This window comes from Catharus ustulatus, chromosome 10, assembly GCF_009819885.2.
Source record: "Catharus ustulatus isolate bCatUst1 chromosome 10, bCatUst1.pri.v2, whole genome shotgun sequence".
Taxonomy (NCBI): Eukaryota; Metazoa; Chordata; class Aves; order Passeriformes; family Turdidae; genus Catharus; species Catharus ustulatus.
The window spans coordinates 17,566,211-17,589,680 of record NC_046230.1 but is presented as its reverse complement, the minus strand read 5'-3'; the positions used below and the strand labels follow the sequence as shown (position 1 = coordinate 17,589,680).

The following is a 23,470-nucleotide window of genomic DNA, read 5'->3' as shown; positions in this document are numbered from 1 at the left end:
ACCTGCCTCTGCCTGCTTGATCTTACAATTACTTTATTGTATTTTAGTCCTTAATTCATGCACTTAAGTCCTGCAATTCATGCACATTGATGGAGTTCATTTAAATTCTATCAGTCTGCTTTACAATGAATTGTACCATCCATCGTTTTCTCTTCCTGCTAATAATACATAGACATCTCAGTCATCTCAAAATAAAACCAGCTGGTACATCTCATATCTTACAGAGATTTGCTAAGTTTTTGGCATCACTGGCATGCAGCGAGAGTAGAATTAGAAAAAGCAGGAGCTCCACCTATTAGGAAGGAAAATGACTGTTGTAAATATTCCTCTTTGTGTTTTCCCATTGTTTTTGTAGATGTTTGTTCTATTTTGGCTGTTTGGTTAGTTTTGTCTGTTTGGATGCAAGAGGTGTTTAATGAAGTGCTATTTAGGTGAAGGCAATGCAGACCTGGGGCTGTGGTGCTGTATGTCCTGATGTGTGGGAGCTATCAAGGCCTGGTGCCCTTTCAGTCTCCCTGGTTTGTGAAGTGCTGTGTGATCTTGGCAGTGCTTTGCAGTCAGCTGCAGAAGACCTGAACAGAGACAAGAATTTCATAAATTAACCATAGCACATACCCTTTTCCCACTGAAGTGTCAGAAAGAAGTAATTAATGTACAGACAGTTGTATTTCTGGCATTTCCTAGTGTTTGAGTATTTGCAGCCTCAGCATTCTTTTTGACAATTTTCCAGAGCAGTATCTACTAGCCCAGATGCTGCACTTGGAATATTGGAAGTTGTGGACAGAACAGAAGATTTGAGGTAAGATTTATTCAGATGACTTTGCCAGGGACAGAGGTTTAGAGACAACCTAGGACCAGCTTCTTTCCTGCAGGACAGTATGGTTATTGCAAATATATTTCCTATATATTGCAACTGATTCCTGAGCACTGAAAGAAATTTCCAGAATCCAACCCAAATTAATTACTGTGTAAGGAACGTTCCTTTCTCCAGGTAAGTGTTCTTTCCCTTGTTAACAGGGGTTGAGATAGGTGCCTTGAATGCTGCTGAAGAACTTGGATGAGTGAATAAAACATAAAAAGAGCTTTCACAACCTGCCTAATGTCCTTTCAACCAGCTGGTAACACCAGTGGATTATGCAAGTGGAGTTGTGAGGATGACTTGTTTTTTTAGACAGCAAATCTTAAGAGAGAATAACAGCCCACAGGGACATCTCTATCTCTGCTGTGAGAGGAGCAAGAGCCTCAGAGAAAGCACAGGGCAAGACAGCAGGGATGTGGTGGAAACAGCAATTAAGATTATTAATTACCTTCTTGTGTTCTATGTATATTTTTGGGCAAGCAGTCAGCACACATGGAGTTCTTTGTCTTCTGCAGCCTTTTCCAGGTGTTTAGATTCATCCTCTCTATTGGAATTAAAGACACTCCTTTGGGGAGTGCTGCACAGCCCCATCCCTATAAGATCTGCTGTTCTTCATAAGGCAGCTTAGTGCCAATGTCCCAAACAGCCTATTCCAATAGTTGTACTCTAGAAATCTTCTAAGAACTGCTCCTGTTTGTCGAGATTTTTTTTTTTTTTTTTTTTTTGTGTTGAAGAGGTCTTTGCATGAGCTGCTTCAGGTGCTGTGAGTTAAAAATAAAGAATTGCAGGCTCTGGAATTAATTCTGCTGAGCAGGTCTCCTGCTACTGAGATAAGGTAGAAACTAATTCATAAAGCCTCATAGAGGACAAGAACTCAGCCCCAAAATGGAGTTTAATATCTGTTACACTTTTTGCCAATACCACTAGTTATGTTTGATTGTTCACTGTGCTATTTGCAGTTCATCTGTATTGTTTACTGTGAAAATTCAAATTACAACACTTCATTGCTCTTGGTTTCCCAAGTCTGCATCTGCACCCACTGTTGTACAAGGCTGCTGGCTGCTTCCTTTTACCTCTGCCCCAAGAATGCTCCCTGATCAGTGTTCCTGCCCTCATCTGACAGCTGCAGCTTTGTACCCGAGTTCTTGGCATGCATGTAGTCAGTATTTCGAGTGACACATTCCATCAAACTGATTGCTCAAAGGGATGTTTCTCACTGAGGTTTCCACCTTCTTTGATCCAGCCCCTGCTGGATCTTAAAATAATGGCATCTATTAGCATATTGCAGCCCAGTGATGTATTAAATAACACTCTAGAATGGAAATAATCTTCACTTTCTTGGATCAGGAAGAGTGGTAGGAAAGAAGGGAGGTGAAAATTCAGAAATCTTCAATGTGACAGGGAGAGTTAAGGATAATACAGAGTCATTTCAACAGACGGATTTGTAGCAATTCTATAATAGGAGTTTGGAAGTGTGAAATGATGATAAGTGTAATTCTCATATCCCTGGTTTTGTTTCTTCTGACTGCACAGTTCCTGAGTTTGCAATGGAAGAGTCGTGGATTTCCTCCTGGACCAATCCCATTTCCCATCATTGGGAGCATGTGGTGGATAAACTTTAGAGCTGATCATGGGAGCCTGAAAAAGGTATGTATTTGCAAATGTGAACTAAAGAGCTGCTGAGGCAAAACCTGTAAAAAATGGTGATGGTTGTTGATAGGCTGATGTGGAGAGCCCTGAGAGAAGGTAAATTGTGGAAGTGCCTAAACAACTTAAGGTAAAAATCTGCAGACAGTCTAATTCTAAGCTGATATATGTGTAAATTAAGCAGAACTCAACTTAGTAATTTTGCCTCAAAAAGACTTCTTTTTTTAAGGGAATCTTTGGCTTTGAAAGGAAAAAGTGATTCTCAGATTTCCTATCACAGGCATGTATTGAAAATAATTTAAAACTAGGTGTCTTGAATTCAGAAGATGTGAAAAACACACCAGGATATCTTCTGCTGCCATAGAATGGAAACAAAATTGTATCCCATATGCAGCCAAATCCTTTGATCCATTGTTTCTCTGAAGTCCAGTCTGGGATGTATTCTTTGCAGATAAACTAAAGATGTAAATGATGGTGAAAGGAAAGAATTGATTGGAAGAATTAGGTCCATGCTAAGCCTGTTAATACAGATTCTTTCATTTTTCAACATTCTCTACTGAGCCAAAATGTCATAAGAGAAACCAATGTGTTAATGTGTTTTTCAAATTGCTATCTTGATGTGCTAAGTGCAGCTTGCATTGGCTGCAGCTGAAGGGAGCTTAAAAGACCGTGATGCTAAAATTTTCTGATGGGCACATGTTAATCACTGTGAGAGGACAGACCTGTACTGGTTCTTGGTTTGGTGCTGGGGACTTTGTCCATGCAGAATACCCACAGCATTGCTTGTGTGCAGTCCCCATCACTACCCAGAGATGGGATTTTTGCTTAGATGCTTCAGTATTTTAGTATAAGATGGGAAAAGTTCCTGCTACAGAAACATGAAATCTGTTGTACTAGAAGGGGAGTTACTCCTGGAATTCGTTGTTTCAAGAAATTGTGGTTGTTGTCTGAGGGAATGAAATAGGGAGTTGAAAAATGTAACCAAGAATGGGCAGTTGAAATTTCACAGCTTGTACACCTCCATAAACACTCAAGGGCATTTACCCTGTGGTTGGTATCATAAAGGTAACTGTGGCCAAATTCTAGAAAATGATTTTTATTCTTTCATTGCTCACATTTCTGTGGGTGGTGTGTTCCCAGACAGAGCCCAGACCCTCTCTGTGGAAAGCACCCCCACCACAAAACACAGCCACTGTCCATCTTCACCTCCTGAACCCCTGAATGTGCTGCAGAGAGCAGCCCATCATGTGTGCACCTTTGGTGATGTTTGTCCCCATGGGTATTTTTTTGGCACTGATCTTACCTGCAGCTAGCAGAAACCTATGGCAACATCTGCACCCTGTGGATGGGTCACAGACCTGTGATGGTGCTCTATGGGTTCCAAGCTCTGAAGAATGGTCTCACCAACAACTCGGAGGATGTTTCGGGGCGACTGCAGACCTATGTTTTCAACGAAATGTCAAATGGAAAGGGTAAGGAGTTCATGTCTGTGGAAGGACTTCATCCTTGACTTTCTTTGTTTCCTCTCATGTTTTCCTTACTGAAAAATCCTTTGTTCCTAGCTGACTTTTTCTGTGTGCTCAAGGTGAATCATATAATTCTGAAGCGTCATCCTAAGTGGTCTCCAAATCCCACTGGCCCACATGTGTTTCAAAATCTTATCAGAGCAGCATAGTCTTGTTTGTCCGTTCTTAGTGTTGTCTGCATGTCCAGATTTGAAATAATCCTGAGCCTGCAGCCTCCTCTGCAAGCTGAGACTAAAGTAAATCTTTATGCTCCCAGTTGTTTGTTTACAGCAAAGGCTGCTGTAAGGAAAGCACATACAGAACTTTGATCTGGTCTTCTTCCAAAGTACAAAGTCACAGAAAGGCCAGTGGAGCTTTAAATTTATTAGCTAGAGTGTTCAAAGCATTGTATTGTGCTATCACAAGCACTACTGAATCACAATGGATGGAGAATAAAGACAGTGATGTGTTTAAAACAGAAATAATTGAACTTGTTTCCATCAGCCTCTTATCCAGAGAATGTACAACAGATGCCTTTACCCTCAGTCAGGATTTGTCTCATGTGAACTACAGGCTGGGAAGCTTTAATTTGTAATACTAACTAATGTAAATAGAGAAAAACCACTTTAAGGTATAGAGGTGATAAAGTCTGGGGCCATTTCAATCCATTTGGAAGGATCTTATTGCCACTTATCTGGGTGCTGTGGAGAAAAGTAGCTGGGTTGTGACAAGTGCTGTAAAATTCCCAATTTGTAGCAGGAAGGGATTTAACAAACAGCTGCAGCTCATCTGCAAGTTTGTGACTCTGCAACACAAATACCACCTACCTGTCCAGGAAGGAATAGAGGAGAGTTATCCCAGTCTGTAGTGAAGCAGTTGTCTCAGGGAGCAAGCTGGCTTTCCCAGGAGAAGTGCAGGCTAGACTGGTGGAGGGACATCCAAGAAGATTAAATGTTTCATGCTGTGGTCTCTGCTGGAACACAGACTCACAGTAGAACAGCCTGGGATTCTTTTCTGTCCCACAGGAACTCTTGATCCTAAGAAGCTATTTGCAGATTGGCTAAAGCCTATTTTTCCTTCTCATTTTGGCTGGGTGATTCCTGCCCTGGCTTCATTGTCTTTCCAGAAGGGACCTTTCCAGGATGAGAACTCAATATTTGGTGTAAAGATCCTGGTAGAGCAGGATCCCTCAAAGACCAGAGACAGATGCTTCAGAAAAAACAGGACTAGGTTTGGAAGGCACAGGTGTGTGAGTCCAGAGATCCAAGTGGGTTTTTTTCAGGGATGGGAATATTTTAACCAAGGTGTTTTCTCTGCCTCTAACAACATTCCATTCAAACAACATTCAATTCAAAGAACACTGCCCTGATGTGTTCCTCCTCTTTGAGCAACAGCATGACGAGAAGATGACTCTTACTGTGTTTATCATTTACAATTGTATGAACTTTAATATGACATAAAATTCATTCTTGATGGCTAAAGGTATCTTGGTCTCAAATGGTCTCATCTGGAAACAACAGAGACATTTTGGAATCGGAACTCTCCGAAAACTGGGAATGGGGAATAAAGGAATGGAGCGTGGGATACAAACCGAGGCCCATTACCTGGTCGAGTTCTTCAGAGAAAAACAGGGTATGACGTTGACACAGTGCTTGGGGGCAGACACAATACAGACTGCTTGATTCTAAGGATAAAGACTACTTTTGTTACAGACTAGAATGGATTTGGAGCACAACTTAGATTTGCAGATTTAGCAGAAAGTGCTAAAGAACTGCAGACCACACATTCTGTGGCGTTTGCTAACAGGCTGGAAAAAGACATGAAGGAACACAGTAGGGAAATCCCTGAACCCAAAACACTGAAGTTTCTTTGCTTATTTATATTTTGAGGAAAAAACCCTCAGAACACTTGATATTGCTGAACAACTGAACCTCAGCAGTTTGCAGTTTGGGCTCAACAGCAGGACTGTGATTAAAAAAGAAAAAAGGCTAAAAGGAAAGCAAATTAAAAAACAAAAATCAAGGCCAGGAGTTAAAGATTTGAGGCTTTCATGTCCTCATTTTTGAATGAAGTTTATCTTTTGTTACCTTTCCTAGTGAATTTTGGGTTTTTCTGATTAACAGTATAGATATCATACAGGACATCCATTATAAAATGTCACTGTGATCTTGTTCTCTTGAATACCAAAGGAGAAGGAAGTGCTTTGGAGATGAATGTTTTTCTCTGTCTGCAGGAGAAGCTGTTGACCCTTCCTTCCCCATTGTCCACGCTGTCTCCAATGTGATTTGTGCTGTGGTTTTTGGACATCGTTTCTCCCTAGAGGATAAAACTTTCCGCCGGCTGATCAAAGCCTTCAATTCTATCGTGGCTTTTGGGAACAGCCACTTTTATTATGTGAGAATATTACTCATGAGATTATATATTACTTATTAGAATTCTACTAATATGCAACGTATTTGATTATTGAGCTCATTATTTATTGCAAAATATTTATATCAGTATGTATATTATTAAAGTATTAAAATATTGCATTATTGAACACTCATAAATATTCTGACTGTGAATATGAACAGGACCTGCAATGTTTTGGGTTTGACATGAGTCAATTATTAATATTGTATTAATAATCTTTATTCTAATGTCTTAGCAAATGTAATGTGCTTGGGATAATGACCTTTACTGTAATGGGAATACCAGTATTGTTAAGGTGAGATGATGATACTCTGTGTGAGAATGAAAGAGATTGATTTTTTTGCTAAGGTGATAGACAAATGTTTATTAGCAGTAGATTTATTAATGTTGATAAATATTAGATCTATCTGCAAAAGTAGATTATTTTGTTGATGAATTCATGGGGCAAATAGAAATGGAGTTATGCAGTAATGATGGAAAAATCCAGGGTGGAAACTGTGCTGTCCCTAATTTGTGGTTTACACTCAACGTGTACTAAACATTTCTTTTTGATGCCATGGGATTTTTCCCAGAGAAATTAATTCAGCAATTCAGCATCAAAAATGTCCATGCTATATCACAAGGTTTCTCTACAGTGTCACTAACTGCCTCTGTGCTGAATTCTTGCTCCCCAGATGTGTGAAATGCTCCCGTGGCTTGCAGAGCTCCTCCCAGGACCTCTCCATAAAGCAAGATTTTCCCGGGATTTTGTTCGATCTTTTGTAAGGCGGGAAATCAAAAGCCACAAAGAAAAGGGCAGAATCGATGAACCAGAAGATTTCATTGACTTTTACCTGAAGCAGATAGAGAAAGTGAGTAATTGATGCTGTACATGACACAGATCCAACCATAGGGATTCCCTGCCCCTTCCCCGCTGTTGTCAACAGCATTACTGCAGAGCTCTGCAAGTGCAGCTTAAAAACTCTGCTGTAAAACTCAAAATATGAACTTTGTATAGTTAGTTCAATAACTAGTTCTAGAAGTACACATTATTTACGCGGCTTGTGTAAATTCCATACTGTGGAATCCTTAGTGAGGGCCAGGCAGTAGGGAGGACCTTGAAAAGCTCCAGGTATTTAGATGCCTGCCTAATTCTGATTCTTTTTTACCTTGTTGTATTATTTTTGTGTTTAGTAGTGCTGTATGAGTGTCATGACAATCTTGAAATGTTGGCAGTCTCTGCTCTGAAAAAAAGCATAAATCTTTAAAAGGATAACATTATATATTAGATTGCTGAATTAGCAAATGTGCTGAGAGTGGCATGGGTGGGATAAAACTACCTTGAAATGTGTTTTTCTGCTGTGGAAGTTAACAGAAGTCAACATGCCCCTTTAGAAAGCAGCATAACACCTGACACATTCAACAGCACCTGTAATTTAGCAATATCAGTGTACTCATTTGAGTAAACTCTTTGCCTGTGTCTGTGTTCTGCTCAAGTATCTGTATTTTCTCTGCCCTCCAGAAATCTTGTTCCTTTAGTTACAGGGATCACTGTTTGGCTCAGTGCTGTTACACAGCTATACCCCATTTTACCTTTCTCATTGACACTTGTAGACTAAAAATGTCCCCAATTCTACATTTGATGAAGACAACATGGTGCAGTCTGTGTTTGACCTTTTCCTGGGTGGCTCAGAGACCACAGCCACCACTCTGCGCTGGGCTCTGCTCTTTATGTTGGTTTATCCTGACATCCAAGGTGAGTTGTACACATAAGCATGGATATGATTCAAGTAGAGAAATTTTCTGTTATACTTATTTTTTTCCCCCCTTGTTTTGACTAAGACCAAAGTTTTTTTAAGATCAAGCTTTCTTATTTTTAAAGATAATTTTTTAAACTTTTCTTTTAATAAGCCAATGTGGTAAAAAAAATTTCAGACAGATTTTAAAATATTTTAAAATAATTTCAGGAATATTCAGCTTCTGATACTGTATTGGGTCTTGTTGATTTTTGTCCGACTATTTCAGCACTGTAAGCACAAAATAGAAGATACAGGCTGAAAACACACGAGGTGAAATAAGATTTTGGGTTAGGGAAAAGTGATGCATTTCTGGTATCAAGAATGTGCAATAAGGTTACATTTTTTGAGCTCATTAACTTGAAGCATCAGTTGAGTTTCTGTAAAATAGATAGATCTGTTCTAATAAATGGGAATGTTAAACAGAAAAGGAAGACAGTAATGGGAAGACAAAAAGATGATCCAGAAATTCTGGACAAGAGCATAGTTGCACACCAGTTTCAAAATTTTTGGATGATTTAGTTGAGGGTTTTCAGAGGTGATGAATTACTAAGCCAAGTACATGTTGCTGACTCTCAGGCTGAGGGCTAGAAATTATTTTTATGCTTGTGGTGCTCAAATACTAGAAGAACAGAGCCCTGTGCACACATAGACATTTCAAATTCTTGTAGATTATAAAGAAAAAAATGCCTCCTAGCTTACTAGCCAAGTTTTAAGTATGAAATCTGACCCCAAACCATCTAAGACTGTAAGGTGTGCTAGTTTAGATAGCAGCCAAAGAGATTAACACTTGGTGATGGTTTAGTAATATGATCCTGTTTCAGTTCTCAGCACTGCACATGTATCAGCTTGATGTGACGGCTTGCTTGCAACACCCTCATTAGCGTGCTGTGAGTCTGTATTTATCTGGAGTAAAATCAACAGCTTAACTGAATTGATGTCTTAATAAGAAGGTCTTGTTATACTTACAGTTTTCTCCCCCTCCTTTAAATATAATGCTCCATAAATCTGTTTGGCTTGTGGAAAGAGGGTCTGAAGATAGAACCTATCAACTAGGAAACAGAGTGTAGTAAAATCATAAGTAGTTGGTTGTATAAATGCATTTACATTTTAGGATAATGTAAGTGCAAATAATTTATATCTTGTTATTTTTTCTATCACTACTATACTCCAAAAATGAAATGAAAGCTCTGTTTTAGGCAAAACAGTGTTCTTATATCTATAATTGATATTTAAATTTTTTTTAGATAAAGTCCAGCAAGAGCTGGATGCTGTTCTGAGTCCCTCCCATCTCATCTGCTACGAGGACCGGAAGAAGCTGCCGTACACAAATGCTGTGGTTCATGAGATCCTCCGCTTCAGCAGCATCATTCTAATCACACTTCCTAGAGAAGCTGTGAAGGATACCACTCTTTTGGGGTATCATGTTCCAAAGGTACAGATGCCCCTTCTATTCCAATGGGACCTTTCACCACGAGTAAAAGTTTAACATTAAACCCTTTCCCCTCTAGCTCAGGACAGGAAGATCATTTCACTAGATTTAGGATAAGGTACTAAAGAACTGCAGACCACACATCCTATGGTGTTTGCTAACAGATTGGAAAAAGAGATATGAAGGAATACAGCTGGGAAATCCCTGAACCCAAAATACTGAAGTTTCTTTGCTTATTTGTTTTTTGAGGTGAAAAAACCCTCAGAACCCTTGAGATTGTTTTTCCCCTTTCTGTGTGCAGAATTATAGCTGGAATCTGTTTGTTCCTTCTTGATGTGGCAGAGACAGAACTGTGCCAACTTCATCTTCCTTTCAGGGCACTCTAATTATGGCAAATGTAGACTCTGCTCTTTTTGACCCTGCCTACTGGGAGACACCTCACCAGTTCAACCCTGGCCATTTCTTGGACAAGGGTGGAAATTTTGTGACCCGAGAGGCCTTCTTAGCCTTCTCAGCAGGTGAGTGCACTGAGAACTGAGCCCAGGTGTGTGGGAGAGATGAAGCTGTGTTGTTTTCATTGTGGAAAGGTCAAAGAGGAGAGTAACCCCAAACTGCAGGAGCACACAGTTTTCCCAGCCCAGAAAAATGTTTGACTGCCAAAATTAGTTGTTTGGAAATTGTATAAACACTTGATCTTAGGTTTTGTGAAAATGCAGAGAAGATAAAACAAGTAAGGTCCCAGAATTCCCAATTACTTAGGAACTTGTTGCCCTTGGTCCTCCTCTGTATATGCTGGGTTATGCCATAACAGTGAATTTTCTGTGGCAGGCTGCTGTGGTGGAGCTGATTTATATCCTATAAATAATTCAATGTTCATTAGTGCAGAGAGATGAATGAGAGCTCCAGAAGCTGGATCAAATACGTCTAGAAGTCTATGCTTTTTTTCTGTGGAGCTTCTGGAATTACTCTTTCACCAGTGTGTGAGTTTTCAGAAGCTTAAACAAACAAAAGCCCTTGGAGATCATGCCAGGAGGAAATAGCCTGGTTGTCAGAGCTGTCAGCTGAGATGTGAAAATGTCAGGCTCAGGTTTCTGGTCCAAATTGTGCAGAAGAGGAATTGGTTTCTCACATCCAAACTGAATGACCTGACCACAGCATTTCAGAGTTTGTCACTGTCTCTCTCTGGGAATTATATTCTGGACAGATTTAATTGATAAATTTGGAAGAGATTTTTCTTTAACAAGTTGTTTTCACTGAAACCATTATATAGGAAAATGTTTCATCAGGCCCATCAGGTAGAATGTCCTCTGTCTTCTGATTTTTTACTGTTTTAGGGAAGATAAGTCAGCCTGTACTAAGCAGAAACTGTGAGGGAACCTAGAGATGGTTTCTTGTTGTTTTTATTTGGAATCAAAAGACTGAAATCCCTTTCTATAAAGGAGAATCCTTTATATCTGTAATATCCTTTATGTCTGTCTATAAAACCCCTATAAAACTAGGGAATCCTGTAGATTAGGAAGCAAGAATGAAACTTCTGAGAAGCGTCTGTGGTATCTTTTCTGTAATCTGGGGAGATTGTGCAAACATGAATTGCAGACATCTCAGTTGTGTGCCCAATTCAATCTGAGATGAAATTGTCAAATTCAGCAAGGCTCTTTGTTCCTTGATGAGCAATACTCCTGTGAAAAGCTGGAAAACAGGTGCTGGTTACAGACCTCGGTGGGGACTGAACTTCTCTTTGCATTCACCCCTTGCAGGTCACCGTGTTTGTCTGGGAGAGGCAATGGCCAAGATGGAGCTTTTCATCATTTTCTGCAGCCTCTTGCAGAAATTCAAGTTCACTGTACCAGAAGGAGTTAAGGAAATCAACACAGACATTATCTTTGGGAGCACCATGAAACCCCATCCATACAAACTCTGTGCAGTTCTGCGCTAGGTTGCTCAACATTAGAGATTTAAGAGGCACAGATGCAGGTTTGGTAGTGTGCTAGGATTTGTGCAGCTTTATGGTTCTCATTTTTAGCTCAAATTCAGTGCAAATCTTCTCTTTGTGTTATGTCTTACAAACCAGCCCTGAAAAATATCCTGTTTTTCCTCTGTCTGGAAAGTGCCTGTACTTTCTTTTTTCTGCTGTGTTACAAATGAAATAAATGCAGACAATTATTGCTCTGTCTAGCCTTACTAGAAACTTTGCAGAATCTTACTGGAGGGAGCAGGACCATCAGAACCAGATTCTGAGGAGTGTTTCCATGCATTCTCAAATCCAGAATGGAGTGTGGGAATGCTGTTCCCAGAGGTGGTGCTCTGGGCAATGCCAGAGCTCCCAGCACGGGAACACAAAGCTGGGGTGGGGCATCTCACCTTGCTGGGAGCAGCTTTGTCTATTTAGCCAAGGGCCAGGGACAGATGATTGCTTGAGGCTGGAAGTAACAGAGACACAAGAGTGCAACCTTCATTTGGCTGTGAGACTCAGTCCAAGAGCAAAGGCAAACCCCTGCTGGTGGAAACAGATAAGGACCAGTGGACTGACCTGGAAATTTTTTTTTTTTTTGGGGCATATACTCTTGTGGTGCATTTGAGAGGCACTTCCATGAAGGTGGGAGTTCTCTCATACACCAGGGTTCATAATGCCAATGATGTATAGCAGATTAGGTTGGCCATGTCTCTCCATTGATGCCCAAAATTCAGGGGGCAGTTTGCAGTGTTTGCAGTCTTGTGCAGCAAAGCTTGGGGCAGGGCAGGAGACATTGATGTGTTCCCCAAAGCTGTGGGAGAAGCAAAGCTCTTGAGTGTTTTCTGTGAGCAGGGGGGCAGCTGCACACAAGCAGCCTTCTGATAGCTGAGCCTGCTGAGTCCAGATGCACACTGAGCTCACACAATGAGCTGTGTAAGGTGCAGCTGGCAGGAGCAGTGCCCAAGCTGGGCTAGTGGGTGGCAAGTGCCAGAAGCCAGTCCCACAGTGGCTCTCACACTCTCACAGTCTCTCAAGACTGGCCTTGTTACTCACCCAGTAAGATCTAAAACCCAAGGTCAGAGTGAGGGTTGCTGTTGCTCTACCGGTTTCTTTCCTTGAAGAAAAGTGTCAGTGTTGGTGCTTGACACCTCTGCACAGTGGTCTCAACCTGACTGACACTGTTAGTTTATTATCCTATAGTAAAAACCTGCATGCCTTTTCTCTGTAAACTTCCCTTGCCCATTTACTCTTTTGGGATGGTCAATACACTTCAGCATTCCTCGCTTCTCTTCCTTCAATACTGTCCACCTGGTCTTACACAACTGCACCCCATTCCTAATTTCCCACAATCTGTTCTCCTACAGGAAAGACTTTACAATTGATTTTGCAAGCATGCTTCAAGGACTAGTCAGCATTGCTCTGTTTATCCATTGTGTCATGGACTGAAAGGAAGGGGGAGAACAGAAGCAGCTCTCCTAGCAAGAGTGAAAGGAGGAGGATTCACTGTTTAGAGGGATACCTTTCTGCTCTTCTGAGCTATCAGCCAGCTCTAACCTCTGCTTCCTCAGGCATTCAATTCTCCTCATGGAAGCTGGCAAATACAGCTTACAAAACCTTATCAGGTTTCTCTCTTCCCAATCCTCCAGCACCATCTTGTATGAGGAGAAAAGCAATTTGTATACCCTTTGACATCTCTCCCAAAGACTTGGCAAAGCTGTTTGGCAGCTGCCTTCCTACAGGCAGGCAGTTCATGTCTAGGCTGAGAAGTGCAATCACCAGAATGTGGCTAATCTGTGTAGAAAAGTCAGAGTGAGCCCGGAGGGCCAGGGGAGGTGCAGAGCAGCCACCCAGGACTGTGCCCTGCAAGTGTGGGCAGGGCAGGAAAACCTTGGGGCTCCTCCCAGGAGCACTTTGAAAAATACTAAACTCAGAGTTGGGAGCAGTTTGAGATGAAGAAAATGCAACACCAGTGAAGGAACTAGAAGTCCCCAATGTGCTCTCCAAAATGGATGATTCAGTTTTCCAGGCTGCCCCAGCTCTCAGTTTGATCAGGGACCAGTAAGATGGGTAAATGTTCTTTCCCCGTTTCTGGAGTAAACCAATGTCCTTCACATCTCACAACTTTTATTTCTAGCCATGCCAGTTCTGTAAATTTAATACATGAGCAGCAAGGCTATCTAGGTGACTTCCCAGAGTGCCACATGCTGCTGTTTAAGTCAGATGAGCCAAGTCTAAGCTAATGCTGTTCCTTTGCAAGTGCCAAATCCGTGTTGATCGTGATTAAATGCCACCCTTTGCAGAGCTGGAGTTGCTGTTGCATGAGAGCACTTGTGAAAGTTCTCAGAGGCAGCTGTGTGTTGTCTTTGTTCCTGCTGCAGGCAATCCAGGGGGATTAGCCAGAGCCAGGTGCAGGGGTGAAGAAATTTTCCTTTCTGCTAGGTCAAGGAGACTGCCCTGATCAGGGAGTGGGAGGACACTTGGGTGTTACATCATTGTTGCCATCAAACTCTGGTTACCCAATGATCAATTGAGTCTTTTATGGTCTGTGTGCCCTAGGCAAAAAATTAAAAGGTGGAGCCATCCCCCAAATACCTTTCAATATCAACTGTGAGAAAAAATATTAAAGGAATAGCAGAGAACATTAGAATCAACAGTTTGGGGTGGGTTAAGTAGCACATGGTTGGTGCATATGATGGCTACTGATGAGCATGAACTTTTCAGTAACCCCACTGTCCTTGGGTGTGCAGCCAACCCTGAGGAAAGTTTATTACTTCTCATTCTTGCAAGAGGTTTTTTATGAAACCAGGACCGTGGGCAGGGATTTTTTGTCACAGTAGGAGTCATGGCACAAGGAGGTGTATAATTAAGAGTTAATGATTGACAGATGTGTAGCTGCAATATAATTGAGTGATGTTAGATATGCTTAAAAATAAGATAACTTAATTCTCTGGGATGAGGAAGCAGAAGTGATATGGAGGGAAAGACAACGAATCACAGGAGCATCAAGTGTTTTTTCTCTTCTCAGGGAGGTACCCTAAAAGCAAGATAAACTGGATCTCTCCTCTACAAAGCAGTCACAGAGAGACAATCCTTCTGTGTAAATCAGAAGTAAAATGTTAACAGTGAGTGAGGTGCTGGTATTTTTTGTGGTGTCTCTGCTCTTGATAGAGTTTCTGAAATTTCAATGGATGCGAAGACGATTTCCTCCTGGACCAACTCCATATCCCTTCTTTGGAAATCTGCTGCAGATGAACTTCAAAGTTCATCATGAGCATCTTAAAAAAGTATGTATTTTCTGGTAAGATATTAATGGACTCACAAGCTGATTGAAAAGTAAATGTGTTTAACCTAGTCTTATTTTGAATGCTTGGGAGGGATTTGTTCTGAATTGCATAAATGTGGAAATAGGTGGACATAATTAAAATATCTGTTTCTTTCTGTGAAAATTTGCACTTACTATGAAATAAATATTTAATACCTTATGTGCATATGAACAAAAACATAATGATGATAATAGTCCTGTCTTACACACAGGAAAGAGATGTATTTAAAAGTAGACTTGCTAATTCTATGCAGTCTTTTGAATGTCTGTGTTTTGACTGTTGTTGCACTGGCATTTTCTAAGTATCCTATGAAATAGCTACTGAGGACATGTGTGTTTCCAGTATAGAAAAGATGCTTTTTTTCTATACTCATTCAGTGGATTTTTAAAATGGTCTTAGAATCAAATTTTTTTGTGCCATACTATTTGGTCAGATTTTCACAACAAATTTCAGTCTGCTTAGCAAGACTGAGCTTTTAAATGACTAAAATAACTCATAGTATGCTCAAACCTTTTTCTAAGTCCAGTTGTAGTGTGCAGCACTTCTAAAGTGTGTATCCTGTTGTTTTGTAGTTCTTATACATCTATATTAAATATTTAACATTTAGACATGTAAGTCATAGCACCTTATTCTCCCTCTTTGTTCTCAGCCTTCCCTTTCCCTGGTTTTTCCTGCCAGTTCTGTCCTCCTGAACTGTATATTTCAAGTCAAAGGGGTATTATTCCAAAAGATAAAATAGTAGCTAGTGCCTGTGTGCTGTGTTTTATTCTATTTCTGACATCCCAAACATGAAGAATAGTACTGGTCTTCCCAAGGTTTCAAAAGCCATGAACTGGTCTTTACAAAAATGAAATTAAACACAAATGAGCAAGCACAAGCACTTATATTTTTGCTCACTGTTTGCTCTTAGGTAGCAAAATTTTGTCATCCTCTTGTCCTGCTTTTCCTGGGATGTCTTGGCAACACACCACTCTTTCCAGCCTATTTTACTACTTTTCTGGTTCCTGATTCAGCACCAGGGGTAGGGCTGTGCTGCCCACTGTCTGTGATGCCTGCTTGCATGGCAGCTGGAGACAAGGCTGTCACAGCTGAGCTAGAAGGAAAGGCTGATTCCTGCATTACTCTGCTACACTTGACATACAAGAGGGAATCTGTGGATGGTTCACATCAAATTCTTGAGCTACTGCTGTCTTGTAGCCAGTGGTGAGGATGGAAGAGTTCATCTGCAATGCGTTTGAATCGTAAGATATAATAAACAACATCACTGACTTTGGCAATGTTGGCTCACATTTTAGAAACATTAGAAACTGAATTCAAACTATACTGTATGTAAGAACATAACTGATGCTCTGTTCTCAAAGTCAGTCACCCTTAGGGCATCTGCCCAGGGAGAAGATCTGGTTCATCTTGTTTGATTTATAACCACTGGTTCTCACTCCTGTTATTCTGAATCTGCTTTGTACTACAGATGGCCAAAATTCATGGTAATATCTTCACCTTATGGTTTTCAAACACTCCTGCAGTTGTCCTGCAAGGGTTTCATGCAGTGAAGGAAGGTCTGACTGCCCATGCTGAAGATGTTGCTGGAAGGCCCACAAGCAAAATCTTTCACCTTCTGACACATGGAAATGGTAATTATTGCTCTCAGAAATTCTTTTAATTTGTTTGAATATCCCTAGTTTTGAATATTGTTTTAGAGCCTCAAAGTCCTTAATTTACATCAGGAAAAAAGTTTTTATTTTCACAATTTTTAAAAACCAGTTCTGTATGCCATCAGAACAATAATGACAGCATAGAGTTCACGTAAGAGCTTCTATATAGAAGATAAATGGCTAAAATACAAAAAGAAAGAAAAGAGGAATGTTTCCAGAATGCTGTAAAAAAAAAAAAAATTGAAAAAATTTGAAGAGAAGCTTCTTGCATGTATCAACTGTACCAATCCATTAATTTATAAGGTATTGACAGCATTAGTTCATTATGATCCTAGGTGTTATGTTCTCTAATGGTCATCTCTGGAAGCAGCAGAGGCGTTTTGGAATTGCAACAATGAGGAAAATGGGAGTAGGGAAAAAAGACCAGGATTATCTACTGCAAGAGGTGGCTGCTGACTTGGTGGAATATTTACAGGAAACAAATGGTACGTGAGGGTGGACAGGGCGGTCTGGGCAGAGGGACACTGCTTTAGAATGGGGCACTGGTGGCTTTTGAAACTATTTGATGACAAAAATGGATTCAAACTGTATGTGCAGAGCTGAGTCTCAAAAGTCTGTATGTGCTACCTGGTGGAAGTGTGAAACCCCACAGCAAGATCACAGAATTAGAAATTCCTGTCTTGTTTTATATATATATATATATATGTATGTCAAGTTATATAATATACCAGTATATATATACTGGTCCCTATCAGTATTATTACATCTGAGTAAATTCTATGTTACTTATGGTAACAACAAACAGTAACAAAATCAGTGTCACAATGCCTCTTATTTCTGTGTAGAAAAGAAAAAGCATAAAATACGCAAAGCTTTGACCAAGAATGCATGGACCTGTGCTCTGCTCTGTCAAGTGCAGTAGATAAAGCTCACATAGCTTTTGGTGAACTCCTCAGTAGGAGAGAGAGTTTGTTTAGGTTGTGCTGCTGAAAAATGGGGTGAATCCATGGGTAGGTTGAAATATTCTAATGGAAAATGATATGAGCAAAGAATAGGTGGTTATCTTCTGAACTCATCTGTGTGTGTAATGTCTCAGCTGGGTTTGCACCCTGGCTACTGCCAAATGTCAGGTCTGCTGATACAGATCTGTTTGATGAAATGTGAGTGTTTTTATAACTAATACTACTAATTCCATTCCCACCAGCAGTTTTCCCTTTTTTTAAACGAGCAGTGTTTTTTCAGATGTCAGAAGTTACTTTTTTTACTCAGGTCTTTTACTAATGAATTACACTTGGCCATCCAGTGATCTAATTAATGTTTATGAAATTTTATCAGCTCTCCTGTCAGTGGGAGGAGCAGGAACAGTAAGTGTTAATGGTGAATGCAGTCCCTTGTGTTTACAGGAAAACCTCTGGATCCTGCTCTACCTGTTGTTCATACGGTCTCAAATGTGATTTTTTCTATGATTTTTGGACATCGTTTCTCCAGAGATGATGAGAATTTTCACCGCCTGATTGAATCCTCTGACACCATAGCAGCATTTTTGAACAGCATCTCCTTTTTTGTGAGGAAAATCAATTTTGTTTGTTTGCTTGTTCTCTATAGATAGTGGAAAAAGCAACATGCTTGTTACTTTTGTAACAAAAATAAACACTAGAGCACCTGGAATTTCTGGAGAGCACATCAGAACAGTGCTTTCAGATACCTGGTTCAAAACTTGTTTCTCTTCATCATAGCACAAAAATTTCCTGTGTATGGGGACAGGAATGAAAATTCAAAAGTTTGTTACACGACTGAGAGATGTACAAAGGACTTTCTTGCAAAAGTGCTACCTGTACAACTCCAGTGTTTGAAACTATATCTGAAATCAGTCGTAAAATATGGATTAAATTATCTGATAAGCTCTGAAATAGGCTTATCTTAATTTCTGTCTGGCAAATTGTCTTTCTTCACTCTATCACATGACATGGCTGTCAACAAATGTCAAGAGTAAATGGGTTTTTACTGCTTCCTTCACTACTGCCAGCCAATCTCATAGAAACTGGAGTAGAGCAACTGTTTTGTGCAAAGGTAACATGGCATAAAATTGCTTAATGGCAGCTTTTCCCTACAGTTTTTGGCAGCAGCACCTGTACCACATCTGCACATCCTTACAGGGATACAGTTACACACTGGAATTCACCCCCTTTTAGCTGCTGGATCATATCTGTCTCCATTCAAGGCACCAACTCCTAACCTCACATCTGATCCACTGGAGAGAAAAATTCTCTTTTGCCTCTGTATGTGCATCTGTGACTGCAGCTGCCAAAGCAGCAGAACAGATGGCCTCAGTCTGGGGCAGTTTTATTGGGAATCATTTATGAAAGGGAACCACAGTACTGTGTAGGGTCAAAAAGTGAATTTACCCATACACGAGGCAGCTGCTTCTGCAGAATTTGTTGGAACTCATCCAGTTCTGTGTCTTGTATGATTTCCACCATCTCTGACTAACTGGGAACTGCTGTAAGCTAGATCCTAGAGGATTTGAGGAGTAATTTGATACTTTTGGTAGATAAGCTAAAATAAAATTACTTGTTAGTAACATCTCAGAAGATGCTGGTGAAATGATTCCTAAGCTATCCTTCTAATCAGGGTAGACACAGGCTCAGCTATTTCCAAACTGCTCTTAGAAAGTATTTCTATAAGTTGTTTTAAAAACACCTTAATAGTGTGTCCTGAGCCAACAAAAACGTCCAACATTTCATTGTGTCCCACTCTCCACAGTGCTTTCACAGGAATGTACCATCCCTTAATGACTGGCTGTACCTACCTGTGTTCCTGGTAATTGGACAGGCAGTGCTAAGGAAAATTATGCAGTAGGACAAAGAAGAAATAGAGCTGGGAATCAGAATAGGCTTGTGGGGAGATAAATCTTTGTAATGCAGCTGCCACATAAAAAGGTGAGCCCAGAAGTTATGACCTAATGGATAATTTAAGCTGCACTAGTTCTGTAACTTGAAGGACAGGATGCAGTCTGTAAAAGGCAGAAAAAGAAAGTGAAATTAAGTAGAAGAATGGAATGGATGTAAGAAGTGTTTTACTTTTCTGCTATGTGGCTTTATAAGAGTATAAGGAGTATAAGGACAAGAAGGTGAATATGTTTAGAACAATGAATAAACAGGAGGAAATCCAGTCCAGTATTTCTGTGTCATTGAGCTGTTTTGCACATCACACAGATGTGATCTATTTGTTTTTTCTCTATGAGAAGGCAAATGTTAGTAAAATCCCCATGTATTCACTATCCTACTGTAAGAAAATAAACCTGGGTTTGGATAGTTCTATTTTCACTTTACAGATGTATCAAGGAAGTCAACCTGGATTGGTCTTTTTTAGTGATGAAACAGAAATTATATGTGTGTTGGATAAAGGGAGACTAGATTCTTGGGAGGTTTTTAGTTCAGCTGAGCAAAGTTCACCCTAGCAAAGAATTGGGGTAGAGAGGAGTTTCATTTATTCTTTTTACATCACATTTATATTTATATAGTCTCTAAGTATATATATAACTTTATAGTATAAAACTGAGAGAATTTTTTATTTTTCTCCAGGAAAAAATAGAATTTAAAAATGCTTTAATCTTTGATGAGTCATGGGATAGGCACTATCCCTTCAATCTAATGCTGATTCAGTCATCAGTCTTTCACTTGCTTTTTCCACTACCCAGAAGCCTGTATTAGGAATTAAGCTTATTTTGCTAAATGCCACATATTTATATGTAATATCACGTATCTAAAATATCTCTTTTACAGGTATATGAATTGTCTCCCTGGCTTGCTGGTCTTTTTTTGCCATCATTTAAAAAGGTTAAGTCCTCTGCAGATTTTGTGAAGGCTCTGATAGCAAAGGAATTTGAAAGTCACAAAAGAAAAAGAAAACATGATGAAAATCGATATTTTATTGATTACTATTTGGATGAGATAGATAAAGTGAGTACCTCTGAACTTCTCTCACACTTCACTAACAAAAAGGGATTTTAGGTGTTTCTATGATTAGAATGATGTCTAATATAAATTTAGAAGTGTATTTCTCCAGGTGGTTTACTTCTTTTGTGCACCATAACTTTCTTTTCAATTCATATCTGCAGACTAAAGGAGATGCTCATGCTACTTATGATGAAGTAAACTTGATGCAGACTCTTGTTGACCTCTTCATAGCAGGCACAGAAACTACAGCCACCACTTTAATGTGGGCATTGCTCTATATGGTGATTTATCCTGAAATTCAAGGTAAGCACATCCAAAGAGGTCTGCAACTCCAGCAATGATACAAGTCCAAACAGTGGCTGTGTCTGTTCAAAGAGAAGTTGAGGAACTAATTATTAAAGTATGAATCAGGTGAACTGCATTCATCTGTTTCTTGCTGTATCCTTTCTAACATACAGGCAAATGATTCAAATTTTGGTTTGTTTTTCTTTTAGCATATCTAAACAGAATGGTGTGTGATTAATTTAATCAGCTGGAGGAATTTAGTCATAGATGAGATAAATTGCACCATTGCCCCTTCATGGACAGTAATGCTTAGACTTCCACTAAGGAGTCTTTGGGTCATGCTTTTAAATCCCTGACTCCTACTCTTTCATTTGCTCTTGGCCTTTCACAGCAGAAATAAATACAGTGTGAGGTTGCTAATATTGGGGTGAGGAGTTTGAAAATGAGCGCTTTCAATAATGATATTCGCAGAAGAAAGATACAGGTTGGCAGAGTAAAATGACTGAAAAAAAGAGCCAGAGTGTATGGGATAGAAAAGATTAGAAGGTGTAAAACTCACCTTTAAGGCCTCATATTTGAGAGTTTAAGCTGAGTACCAGACACAGCAGGGGCCTGGCAAGTAGAAAATGTGGAAGTGTTAAGGAGAAATGATCTCCCATTTTTGTTACCTTCAAAAGACTTAAAACTTGAGACTGGGTTGCACATACTGAATTTTCACATGATTTTTCACCTTCTCAGATACATTTATACATTCTTAAGTTTTGTGGGGGTAATTCTAATTGCAATGATAGAGTCCGTAGTATTAATTTTAAAAGATCAGAAATTATAATTTCAGCTCAGATTGTAAGTAAAAATAATAAATCTTTGGGAAAAATTAATTTGTGTAAGTGCTTCCCAAGGCAAGTAATTACAGAATAGCAGTTAGGATATCTCCAGATGACAAGCAAAATCTATGTGCTTCTTAATGAAGAACAATCCTTGATCAATTACTAAACTATTCCCCTAACACAGAATTAATAATTTTTTCCAGTTGACTCCCTGCTTGTAGAAAATATATTCATAAAAGTCTTTGTATAAATTACCTTAGAGCAGTAAATGTAGCAGGAACCCACACATTAATACAGAATGACCTCATCTGCTATCATTATTTTAAAGGTATGTATGCAACCTATCAGCAACCTCAATGTCAATTTTTTACAGGTTTGTGTGGGAATTTGAAGGCATTATTTTTATAAAGTATCATTTTCATCTGGTTGGGTGCCATTCTGACTGTCAAAAGCAACAGGAAAAATTATTACTACAGAGTTTATAGATCCTTTGTTCTATATTTAAAGCTGAATATTCTTCCTTAGAGAAAGTCCAGAAGGAGCTGGATGCTGTTGTGGGTTGTTCCCACGTATTTTGCTATGAGGACAGGAAAAAGTTGCCCTACACAAATGCTGTAATTCATGAGATCCAGCGCTACAGTAACATCATCTTAATTGCACTGCCCAGAGCGAGTATGAAGGACACAGATCTGATGGGATATCATATTCCAAAGGTACAAATGTGCTGCATGTTTGAATGAATTTGATCTTTGATCCATTAGATGATTTTAGAAAGACTTTTGAAATCTTTCCTGATTGAGGACATGAACTCTTGTTCTAGCAGTGCCTCTAAGGTTTGAGTGTCTCTGTCTCTTGCCTGTCTCTCTTTCACAAGGCTTTGTAGAATCTATTAGTAGATTCTACAGTCATAGTTTTTGTTGAAGCCACTGCTCCTTTTTTTTTCAGAACACCATAGTTTTAGCAAATATTGACTCTGTTTTGGCTGATCCTGAAAAATGGGAGACACCTGATCAGTTCAACCCAGGCCACTTTCTGGATGAAGATGGAAACTTTGTAAACAGAGAAGCATTCTTACCATTTGGTATAGGTAAGTGCACTGAGCAGGGATTTATTTACACCTTCTGGTAACAACTTGAGATCCATTCATTCTCCAAAATAACTGGGAAGGCACCTACAAATGGGCATATACAAACTCTTTTAAAGATCTCCAAGAAGACAGAAGTCCAGTTGTAAGTGGAAAAGATTGGAAGAGAAGAAACAGACAGGTAGAAAAGTATTTCTTGGAAGACAGATCTAGCTATCAAAGCAGTAGCAGGAAAATGCATGGTGCTGGGAAGACTAAATGTAAACTGTGCCACCCTGGTGACAATTTCTATGTCTTACTGCCTGCTGCAAATGTAGGTAGAAACTTTTTGTGGAAATCCAAGCAGCCTTTCAGTTATGAATCATTAAATGACAAAGTTAATAGAAAAGGATAAAACCTGCAGAAAACAAGCAAAGAAAATCCCAGGCAGTTTAGAAAGGGAAGTGTGATAGAAATCCTTTGGCTGAATTGCCTTTTCTGTTTCTTGACAGGGCACCGTGTGTGCATGGGGGAGCTGCTGGCAAGGATGGAGCTCTTTGTTGTCTTTTCCACCTTGCTACAAGCATTCACATTCACTCTGCCAGAAGGAGTGAAGGAAGTCAACACCAAGTTTGTTTTTGGGAGCACCATGAAGCCACCTCCCTACCAGCTCTGTGCCATTCCTCGATAGGAAATGGCAGATTCAGGGAAGAGTCTCTCTGTAAAAGTGCTTCTGTATGTGAATTCCTTTTTGGATGTCCTCAGATTTTTGCTTTC

General features: G+C 39.7%; 2 protein-coding genes across 2 annotated transcripts; both read left to right on the top strand.

Annotated features, from left to right (window-relative positions):
- Positions 1–1,985: 1,985 nt before the first annotated feature.
- Positions 1,986–11,698, top strand: LOC117000780 (cytochrome P450 2J2-like). Its single transcript, XM_033068794.1, has 9 exons — positions 1,986–2,506; positions 3,816–3,978; positions 5,494–5,643; positions 6,245–6,405; positions 7,098–7,274; positions 8,017–8,158; positions 9,446–9,633; positions 10,007–10,148; positions 11,388–11,698. The coding sequence occupies exons 1-9, from the start codon at positions 2,339–2,341 to the stop codon at positions 11,564–11,566; spliced, it is 1,470 nt and encodes a 489-aa protein (XP_032924685.1). The 5' UTR covers positions 1,986–2,338; the 3' UTR covers positions 11,567–11,698.
- A 2,996-nt stretch (positions 11,699–14,694) lies between these two features.
- On the top strand, positions 14,695–23,415 carry LOC117000779 (cytochrome P450 2J6-like). The gene is made up of 9 exons (XM_033068793.1): positions 14,695–14,868; positions 16,376–16,538; positions 16,895–17,044; positions 17,963–18,123; positions 20,345–20,521; positions 20,680–20,821; positions 22,156–22,343; positions 22,576–22,717; positions 23,206–23,415. Exons 1-9 carry the CDS (start codon positions 14,698–14,700, stop codon positions 23,382–23,384), a joined length of 1,473 nt encoding a protein of 490 aa, XP_032924684.1. The 5' UTR covers positions 14,695–14,697; the 3' UTR covers positions 23,385–23,415.
- Positions 23,416–23,470: the final 55 nt, after the last annotated feature.